General features: G+C 47.5%; 1 protein-coding gene across 1 annotated transcript in view; it reads right to left on the bottom strand.

Moving 5' to 3' along the window:
- EIF2B5 (eukaryotic translation initiation factor 2B subunit epsilon) overlaps nt 1–10,872 on the bottom strand; it is a 54,500-nt gene extending 43,628 nt beyond the window's left edge. Inside the window, exons 1-5 of the mRNA XM_040428485.1 lie at nt 10,703–10,872; nt 7,269–7,393; nt 4,644–4,829; nt 4,385–4,562; nt 4,066–4,146 (exon numbers count right to left, since the gene is read on the bottom strand). Coding sequence (XP_040284419.1) covers nt 4,066–4,146; nt 4,385–4,562; nt 4,644–4,829; nt 7,269–7,393; nt 10,703–10,825 — 693 coding nt within the window. The 5' untranslated portion in view covers nt 10,826–10,872. The remainder of the gene's footprint in view (nt 1–4,065; nt 4,147–4,384; nt 4,563–4,643; nt 4,830–7,268; nt 7,394–10,702) is intronic.
- Between the last annotated feature and the right edge of the window lie 369 nt (nt 10,873–11,241).

Genomic DNA, 11,241 nt, shown 5'->3' with positions numbered 1-11,241 from the left:
TCTGCGGACTCTGATATGAATTCAGTTCAATCTTTTAGTATTGCATCCATACTGACCAGCTGTACTGATGGTATGCATTACCCCCTTCCTTAGGCGGCATTGCACCACTACTGGATAGGTGGACTGACTGCACTAGCACTGGTCTCAGTGCCAGCCATTCGCGTCCCTCCTTCCGGACTTGATGGAATTACCGTTCCACTGAGTGCAGTACTGGCAGTATACATTAGCCTCTCTCATAGGGGACGTTATGGCAATATCACTGGTGGCAGTGTTTACCGTAAGCATTACCCCCTTACATAAGTGGAGGAATTTCTCTTCCCACCGGGTACAGGACTGATCATATGCATTACCCTCTTCCTTAGGGGCGTGTTTCTCTACCATTGATTTCAGTTCCTGCTGGGTGCATTACTCCCTGCCATAGGCGAGGTTCTTGTGCTAACTCAGGATACGGTACTTCCTGTATATTTTTCTCCCCTTCATAAGAGGAGTAATTACACTTCCACTGAGTTCAGTGCTTACCGTAGGTATTTCCCCCCTCCATGGAGGGGTGATTACACTACCGTTGGATACGTTTTTTATTATCGTGCTACCCCCCTTCCTTGACCGGAGGAGTGCGCTACTACTGAATACTATTCAACAGACGTGGCATTACCCCCTTCTACAACTAACGGGAATTCGCTAAGCATCTTGCATGCTTTATTTCAACTAAGCCACGACACTAGATGCCTTGCCTTCGTTCAGGTGGGCTGTGGCAACAGTCGTCACTGTTCATGCCTTGTACTTTCCATCTAGTGACATATGGATACTGCCACTGGATACTGTGGCTACTCCCATATTGTATCCTCCCTTCTCTTCCGGTGCTGGTTGGGCGGGCGCAGATGTGTCGTCCTTGTGCCACCACTCTTCCTTATCTAGGTGAGGGTGTTTTGCTGGCAATCTGCAATGGCAACTACAGAGTGTTCTTCTAAGCAGGGGAAGCTTTCACACTAGAGCCGGAGATCGTAGTCACGGCAGTGGGACAGCCCCCTCGGGTAAGGGTTCTACCCTGGCACTGCTTCGGCGGTCGCTCCGGTTCAGCCCCCTTTATTCACGGAGTACCTCAGGATGGCTCTACTTAACTGAGACAGCATGGTCCCATGCTACTTCTGGGTATCCTTAGGCCTCTCCCTCGATTTTTCGCTGGCGGAGCATGCTGTAGCTCTTACTGTACAAGGGGTATTTGCACCCCCACTACATACTAGGGTTCCTACTGCACAGTTCCTTTGTCAAATGACGGTTTCTACTGACTCTGGAATTAGTATCCTCTACGGTGCGGCCTCCTCCTCCTCAGCCGGAGTATGGCATTAGCATTACCCTTGTGGCTCCCCTTGTCCAGGCTCCTCCTCAGGCGGTGTATTGCATTACCAAGAGATTCTGTAGAGTGCCAGTCTCTTATGGCAATGGGCTTTAGCCCTGGCCTCTTAATGGTCTATACTACTGTTAATTGACCGTTGCTCTGACAACTGTTGTTCTGGTGTCGTCAACTCGGGCTTGCATTGACGTACATGCCATAGCTATCAGCACCTTACTTTGGGTGCGCTCTTCTGGGTAGCCGAGTCCCTGCGGCACTCGTTTACCACTACAGTGATACCTTTCCTCAGATATGATTACGGTCTGTGTCTCCTCAAGCCGTTGGTGGTCTTTCCTTTCACTGCTCATTCCAGGGGTGGACTGTGGGTCCCCCCACACCGGGCAGAGCGGGTGTCTGCACGCCTTGCCACCACTGGTGGGGGTTTCGTTCCTGGAACGGGACACCCTTTTTCTTTCCTGTCCTTCCTCTCGCTGGATATGGCTGGCCATCTTCCCCTTCGATCTACTTGACCGGTAGCTCTGGGTTGTACGGCTCGGGAATTCGGATTCAATTTTTTTCCACGAGGAGTATTCTCGTTTCTTGGTCATCTGCCCGTCCAGGCAGTGTCCCACATGGTCAACATTTATCACTTATGGGGCTTTCCATCACTGGTGATGCTCACCTCGTTTTTTGCTTCTACCTTTATCCGAGGTATTGGTTCTTGGCCTGCAGTTGGGCACGCCTGGCTCAGGAATTTTTTTCTCAGTAGCTTTTCTCGCTAGAAGTCTCACCACAAGCCCGAAGGCTCTAGGGACATTAGTCTACCAAGTTACCGCTTTCTCAGGGGTGTCCTTTTAACCAGAGGAGGACCCTGCGGACCTAGATTTTGGTTCTGCTTCCACAGTTGTGGCCAGCAGCCGGCTTCGTCCCAGCCACCTCTGGGACTTCTTTTTCTCTGGGACCTCTTCTTCTTCTTTTTTATTTCTGGGAAGGCGGCGTTCCGGGTGGCGGAATTTTCAACCCGGCGGTTTTCGGGGTTGATTGCGCCTTCTTGTACGTACATTTTTCCAAGTCATCTGCATCCAGGGTTAGGGCCAGGTACCTGGTTTCGTCCAGACGACCGATGGGTAGTTTAGTGGCGTTTCAGTGAGGAACATGTTCCCTCTCTGTGAATCTTCTTCCCCTCTTTTTATTCTGGGAAGGTGGCATTCCTGGGGGCGGGCTTTTCCACCCAACGAATTTGGAAGTTGGGAGTACCTTTCTTGTAAGTACGTTTTTCTTATCAGGTACTCGCATAAGGCAGTGCTCCGCCCATTACTTTCTTTTTGCTGACGGTAGTCGCCGCCTTCTGCGTCGACAGGACGTTGTTTTCCCTTCTTTTTCTTTCTCCCTCGCAGTCGAGAGAGTGAGCTCTCCATCAGAATGTATTCGAGCTCGGAGGTTTGCTTGTCCATGACTGGCTCTTCCGCCGTGCGGATTTTTACCTGGTCATTCCTGGAGGTCCTTGGAAGTGCTCGATGGTCTCCAAGGGGTGTTCCAGGTGGATCCATTGGCGGCTGCTTAGGCATTCCGCTTCCGGGGCAAGACACCGCCCAGCGGAGTTCGGAACATCCGACCAGCGGTCAGCTCTTTGTGCCATACATGTTTCACCCTGCATCAGCTTCGCGGTTGTATACGGCAGCGCCTTGGTTTTCCTGGAGCCCGTTCACCAATTTTTTTTGCCAGGTGCTTTCTAGGCATCACCAGTGCGGCTCCGGGCTTCCGGGTCTCGCAGGCAGCAGTGCAGTTAGCATCCTCGTGACTGCTATTCCATGGGTGTGGATCTTTTTCCCTCCCCGTGGACTGCTTTAGGACGTCCCACGGTCCTGTGTCCCGCAATGATCCCAGCGAGAAAACGAGATTTTGTGAAAATCACCTGTAAAATCTCTTTCTCGCGGGGTTCATTGGGGGACACAGCACCCACCCAGTATTTATTATTGTTGCATCTCCTTTACTTGGCACATGTTTTCTACCGCTCCTACTGCTTGTGCACAAACTAACATGCTCTCTCCAGCCTGGAGGGGGTATAGCCTGCAGGGGAGGAGCTAAGTCTTTTTTCAGCCTAGTGTTGCCTCCTAGTGGCAGCAGCAAGCTATACCCATGGTCCTGTGTCCCCCAACGAACCCTGCGAGAAAGAGATTTTACAGGTGAGTTTCACAAAATCTCGTTTTTTAATACAGTGCCACCCATTTATATTTTCCAGCTTCCAACTACCTACATTTGCGTTCCGTATACGGAACCATTCATTTCAATGGATCCGCAAAAAAAAAAAAAATAACGAAGGTACTCCGTATGCCTTCAGTTTTCGTATTTCCATTCCATTCAGAGATATAGAACATGTCCTATAATTGTCCGCATAACGGATAAGGATAGTACTGTTATATCAGGGGCCAGCTGTTCGGAATGCACACGGACATCATCCGTATTTATTTCGGATCCGATTTTTGCAGACCGCAAAATACTGAAAAAGCCATACGGTCGTGTGCAAGAGGCCTGAATGGTTCTATTAGAAAGCACAACTTGTCACGCAAAAAGCCCTTATATCGCTATGTGAATGGAAAAATAAAGTTATGGCCTTGGAAATGCCAGGAGTAAAAAAACTAAAAATCACCACGTCCTCAAAGGGTTAATATAGTTAATCTCTCCTTACAAAACAGCTCAGCAATAGCTGCGATACTTGACAAATAGTCACTTACCTGGGGAGAGCAGATGCTAATGTGACAGTCCAGCAAATCATGACGCAGCTCCATCTCATGAGCCTTACTCTGGAAGATGCTCTACAAATAGAAATGAGTCATGAAGGATTTACTGCTCTATGAAACCCCTAAAAGCAATTAGGTCGAAGAGTAATTCATATAAAATGCTAATATTTTACATATTAAGATATCTTGAATAGATGGCTGTCAGAGGGGCTGTTTTATAAGCTGCTAAAGAGGCCTACCGAGACCCACTAGGTTAAAGGAAGAGTTTTGTGACCACTATATAGTTTCTATGGATGAATGGTTGATCACTAACCGTTGGAAAGTGATAGCGCTTCAAGTCCTGGCTTTTTTGGTACAACAACACTCTTTTGGTCTTGCTATCCATAGCAATGATAACATCATCCTCTTGACACCTTGTATGGTGCACTGGTGAGGACTCCTTAAGGATCATGGTCATAACTGAAATATTCTTCTCTAGCTTCCGCCGAGTCCTGAAAGAAAATATGATGGCAGATTAGTAAAAGTATTAGCAAATCAAATCTAGGAGTCCTATGGAAATTTCAGCTTCAGACCTGTGCTCCTCCAAAGCGGCTTCAATGTTTATATTAGAAACCACATCTCCTGTGACCAACACAAAGTCTGAGCGCACCAAGGTTTTGGCATCCACATCTCGGAGGACATCTCCAAGTGAGCGGTAAAGTTCAGACGTCACCACGCGCACTACATTGGAGCTGGTAGCCCGACACCACTTGGAATTCCTGCCGAGGAATACGGTACATTTTTTTTTAGAAGGTAGCTTAATATATACTGCTAGTCATACCTATATTTAATGGAAACATCACACTTTATTACTCATCGTACAATAGCTTTGGCATATTCTGAATAACTACTAAATCATATGACACTTCTATTCTGACCACAGACCTAAGATACCTGTGGTACAATTGACGGCTACCTTCCCCATAGACAAGCCCATTCAGCTATGTGATCGTAGGAAAAGCAGACAGATCTGAGGAGATTTATCAAACTGGTGTAAAGTAGAACTGTCTTACTTGCCCACAGCAACCAATCAGATTATACCTTTCATTTTCCAAAGGAGCGTTAAAAAAATGAAAGGTGGGAACTGATTGGTTGCTGTGGGCAAGTAAGACAGTTCTACTTTACACCAGTTTGATAAATCTCCCCCATTGTTTTCAGTTCCCCTGCTGCAGTAGATATAGTCTAAAGACCAGATGTTTTTGTATTACGTCCCGATATGTAAAACCATACAATTCAGAGAGGTTGTATATAGCATTAACCTTCACCCTCTAAAATCAATGTATCAATTCTGCTGAATCTTCCAGAGGCAGAACCTTATAACCCTTCCAAGCTTGATGGGCAGACAAAACTGCTTTTCTAAGATCAATGTCCCCCTTGGCATTGTGGTAACACACGCCTGAATTGGCAAACTTCCAAAACTTCTACTTTTATAGAGGTGGTCACAATTGCTGATGATCAGTTAATCAATGGCACTGACCGGAGGTCGCAATAACGTCTGTTAAAGCGTCAGAGACTCCTGTAAGGCAATGTTACCCTCTGAAAAAGTACAGTCCAGACTTCTGTCCGGAGCTCAGCGCAGGCTGTGAGGTCTGTCCATTCCCTGCTACCCGCACCATTAACCCTGGTGCGGGTGGCAGGGACTGAAGAGACCTCACAGGCAGTGATCTCAGCGGGAGCCCGGCACTGACTGAAGCCAGGCTCCCGTTTTAACTCTGATGCCGGCTGTTACAAGGGTTTTCTGAAATTTTAAGAGCTCATGCGCACGAATGCATTCTGCCAGCCCCCACGGATGCAGACCCATTCCAGTTGAATAGGTCAGCGATTCCGCCTGCACCGAAAAAAAATAGTGCATGTTTTTTTTGCGGGTAGAGGGAAATGCCACAGAAGCGCTCTGTAGTGTTTCCGTGGACTTCCACTCCGTGCCTCTGCTGCTTATCTTCGGGATTCACTTGAATACGGACACTATATGAGCACGGCCGGAATACGTTTGTGTGCATGAGCTTTAATACTGATGACCTATCCTCAGGACACCTGGGACTACTGCGAGCGCTGCTGCCTTCTCAAACAGCTAATCAGCGGGGGACCCGGGTGTTGGACCCCGCCGATCAGATACTGATGATGACCTATCCTGAGGATAAGTCATCAGTATCTGATCGGTGGGCTCCTACACCCGGGACTACTGCGAGCGCCGCTGCCTTCTCAAACAGCTGATCGGCAGGGGTCCCGGGTGTTGGACCCTGCCGATCAGATACTGATGACCTATCCTGAGGATAGGTCATCAGTTATAAAATTCTGGAAAATACCTTTAACTCCCTAGATGCCGCAGTCACACACAGCTTCTGCATTTTGGCTTACTTTTTGCTAAATAATGACGTGGTGTAATCTGTCATGTGTGCTTGTTCATCAGAGATGGAATTTATATAATTTTAAGACCTTCTAAAGACCAGATGCTTTTTTATTATGTCCTTATACGTAAAACCATAGAAGTGAAAGAGGGTGTACTTAGCTTTTCTCATGCCTGCCCCACTAAAATCAAAGGATCGCTGGGTAAGGCCTATTGCACACGACTGTATGGCTTTTTCAGTGTTATGCGGCCCATTTTTCACGGATCCGTTGTTCTATTTTTTTGTTTCAGTTTCTGTTCCGTTTTTCCGTTCTAGTTTTCCGTATGGCATATACAGTAATTACATAGAAAAAATTGGGCTGGGCATAACATTTTCAATAGATGGTTCCGCAAAAACGGAACGGATACGGAAGACATACGGATGCATTTCCGTTTCTTTATGCGGACCCATTGAAATGAATTGTTCCGTATACGGAACGCAAAAAGCGGACCGTAAACAGAAGAAAAAAAACTGTCGTGTGCATGAGGCCTAATAGAGGTGGACCTCCCTTTTTTAGAACAAAATTCCCCAATGGGCCTATGGACATGGCCTATACCGTAGGTCACCCCTTTAAGCTTGCTGGCCACACAACGTGCATTAGTTTACCCGGATAGATCAGAACAAAACTGACAGCATAGAAGTTGAGCCATGGATCACCAAAAATGCTGCATATCACACAAGGTCACCATGTGGGTAAATTGCATTATAGTCACTGTGTAATCATTGAATGGATGGATATTGCTTTTTTTACTGACATCTTAACTTCTTGATTACCTCAGATGCTCTTTTATCTCATTTGCCATCCAGCAGCAGAAGACAAATGTTTCTTTAACCCCAGTGGCGGTGAGAAATTCCAAGGTGTAATCAATCAGAGCCACATTCGCCAATGGAAGAAGTGCCTGTAAAAAAATAAAAAAAAAATAAAGACCAAACACATGGATAGGTAACAACTCCTAGACTGGAGGGGGTCCAACATCTGGCACGAGAATGGAGGGTCCATGGAGCGGCGCTTGACCATGGGCACTGCCATTTCTTTCATCGTCTGTAGGACTATCTTTTTCTTGATTGGAGCGCAAGCATGCATTGCTACAGTCAAACAGGAACCACGGATCCCTGTTCTGGTGGACATGTGGGTCCCAGTGGTCAGACCCTGTCCAGTTTAATACCCTCTTAATCACCTCCAATAACTTTTCAGATTTCCATTGTTCAGACATGATGGTTTATTGTTACACCATTAAAAATGCCCTAATAGAGCTGATCCCCCCCAAGTCACAGAGAGGGCCATGACCTTCAAGATTTCCTCATACAAAGAGGTTCATCATGTGACAGATTGAGATCATAGGCCAAAATTCACATCTCCGGTGAATGTTTCAGGCAGAGAACAGCCTTCTGGAGTTCACTGGATTTGGCACTGCTGGATTTTACAGATCCCCACCAGATCCCTATTGACAATAATGGGATCCAGCAGTGGTCCAGTCGATTTGTGGCATAAATGCCAGGTTTTGGCCGGGCAAAAACTGTTGTATGCCGCATCAGCTCGGAGATAAGTCAGCCACTCACCAAAGAACACAGGCCCACATTTACTAATGTTAGTGTACCTAGACACTGTCGTACTCTGCTCCAAAATCTAGTTCTTGGGAAAACCTCTGGCTTCGTGGTAGATGGTTGTGGCCTAATAGGTAAGCCATCCAATGGTATAGAGCAGGGGTGGCCAACCTGAGGCTCTCCAGCTGTTGCAAAACGACAACTCCCATCATGCCCGGACAGTCTACAGCGATCAGCCTACAGCAGGGCATGGTGGGAGTTGTAGTTTCACAACAGCTGGAGAGCCGCAGGTTGGCCATGCCTGGTATAGAGTCAGAGAACAGTGCCTATCCCTGAACTGCATTTCTCATCCATCCTGAGCCCCAGTGATAAATCTGGTGAAGGCCTAGACCAGAGGTGGGCAAGCTTTTTGACTCGTGGCCACAATGGGTTCATATATTGAACCCGGGGGCCGGACCAAGAGTAGATGGATGGGGCGTTTGTGTGAATTAATATAAATTTAATTTCTTAACATTAAAGGTTTAGTTTAATTCAAGGTAGAAAAGCATAAAAAGAGTTATTGTACAAAACTTTTATGCAATGTATTTCTTTCATAACATAGTATGCATAACTCACCTTCAATTTTAGTGGGAACAGTATTGTTGGTCTCCTTTTTTTGCTAAGGCAGCAAAGTCTGGAGTTAGCTTTGTCGTTTCAATTCGCAGAATAGATACTGTGCCACTATATAGAGCCCCCATAGTGTGCCCGTATATATGGCAGCCATAGTGCTTCCCCTCTTCTCCATAGTGCCCCCCATATTGTGCCAATATATAGGGTCCCCATACTGCTTCCCCTCTTCTCCATAGTGGCCCCTATAGTGCTCCCCCCCCCCATATTTTGGCAGTATATAGGGCCCCCATAGTGCTTCCCCTCTTCTCCATAGTGCCCCCCCCCATATTGTGCCAGTATATAGGGTCCCCATAGTGCTTCCCCTCTTCTCCATAGTGGCCCCCATAGTGCTCCCCCCCCCCCATATTTTGGCAGTATATAAGGCCCCCATAGTGTTTCCCATCTTCTCCATAGTGGCCCCCATAGTGCTTCCCCTCTTCTCCATAGTACCAATCCATATTGTGCCAGATATAGGGCCCCCACCCCCCTTCTTGCCACAGTATACTATAAATAATAAAAACAAACACATATACTTACCTTATGCTGCTGTCAGTGATGCGATGCAGGCCTCTTCCGGCCTGTGTCCTGCTCTGTACGGCTCAGGCGGCGCGATGACGTCATCGTGCTGCCTGCACCGGCTGATAGGCTACAAGCACTAGGCCTGTAGCCTATCAGAGGAACGGGCAAGGGAGACGCCTCTCCCCTGCACCATTCATCTGTATCGCTGTCCTGAGGACGGCGATACAGATGACTATGGAGATGAGCGCTTACGCCATCTATTGCCCCATTCTATGAGAACCTAGTGCAACCTACATCGGGATGTTGACCTGAAAAGTGAAGCGTTCAATGCAAAAGACAAGAGCGGCCAACTGATAACAGATGAATGGGCAACCTCCACGGTTTTATTTAGTCCAGTTGTCCATGTGTCATCCAAAGACTGAGCAAAAACCGTGGTAACAGCAGTTAGATTTAGGCTACAATCACATGAAAGTAAAAAAAAAAAAGGCAGTTAAAAACAGCTTTCTGAGAAATAGAAGTTAAAAACAGTTCAATTGTATGGAGGTGTCGGTCCGTGAAAAACAGACAAAATAGAACATATCCTATTTTTCGACCGCCTTTAGACACAGGACATAAAAAAAACGGCCATGTTATTAACTCCATAGACTACCACTGTTCTTAAAACGGACGTGCGATTAAAAAAAACATCCGTCACGCGTCCGTGTTTCAACATCGTGTGAATGTACATCATAATGGCTGCCCAATCCCTCACAGGACCTCTCAGCTCTGGTCACCATGCCACCAATGATGTTTTTTCAGCGTTCAGCCAATAGATAACTTTACCACAAATCCACTTTATTCCTCCCCTGGCGCCATAAGCAAAGGTTACACTTGAGGTCATGGAGACAGCGGTCTTGCGCTCAGAGTCAAGCCCGTATTTCGCCTCTTCACTCTTGGTGGTGTACGTCAGAGATCTGCAGAGCCTCATGTCTGACATCAGAGACGTCCATCAACATCGCAGAGGCAGAATGGGGCCTGGAGGGCACGACCACTGTCTCCTACGGCACCAGTGGGGGAAATAAATTTACCCATCGGGCGAACTGCATAAAAATCTGTGGTGACATGATGACCAGAGCTAAGAGGTACTCCAGGAGATTGGGGGGGGGGGGGGGGGGGGGGGGGCATTATGGTGGTTCCCTTTAAGGTCTATTACCAGAAGGCACTTACTACCCCATTCACTTCCATAGGAAAAGCCGTCATGAAATCCAAGTTACGACCAATAAGAAAACCGCACGCCCCTCCAGTCTCACCGCTCAGTGGGCGCTGCCATGTTTAATACATTCACAAGAAGCAGCACTTTAGGACATGCCATTGCCTTATCATTTCCATGGGGTCCAGCCAAGGAAAGATGATGCCCCCTGTGATGAGACAGCTCTGACGACACACAGATCATATGATGCAATAACCACACATGTCATCTGTCAGCCTCCCCTCCCCCCACGTAACATGGCGCTCACCCGCGGGCGGTCCTTGGTGACGGGGTAAAACCTCCTGTTGAAGCTGTCGGCGATGAGCACGGCCTGGAGCGGGGGCAGCTCATCGTCTCCCCCTGCACCGCGTTTCCCTACGCGCGAAGCCATGTTACTCACGCATGCACTCTTAGCCTCCTCGGCCACCGTACTCTGTGTCGCCCGGCGGCGCCTACGGTGGCCTAGAAGAGACAAAAGCTTTCGACTTGTCCATTCAATAGTTCGGCCATCTTGGTACACCCTGACGCCTAAAACGATGCGCTGCACAACCGCAGGGCCAGCAGTCATATACTGTCAGCAATGAAATTGCACTGATAGTTATACGAAAGTAGAGTATGCTGCCATTTTGTCTTTATACACACACACATATTTACATGCCACCCAACTTTTTGGAAGGTCAAAGAGGGACACTTGTAGCTTATTGTGTGAAAGATCACTGGTGATTAAAACCATGTGATTACACATATTTTAAAGGGGTTGTCCAGCGATTTATATAGGATAGGGTCATCAATATCTGATTGGCAGGG

Source organism: Bufo bufo, chromosome 4 (assembly GCF_905171765.1).
Source record: "Bufo bufo chromosome 4, aBufBuf1.1, whole genome shotgun sequence".
Lineage (NCBI taxonomy): Eukaryota > Metazoa > Chordata > Amphibia > Anura > Bufonidae > Bufo > Bufo bufo.
Note: the sequence above shows the minus strand (reverse complement) of the source record. Positions and strands in the feature narration are given on the sequence as shown.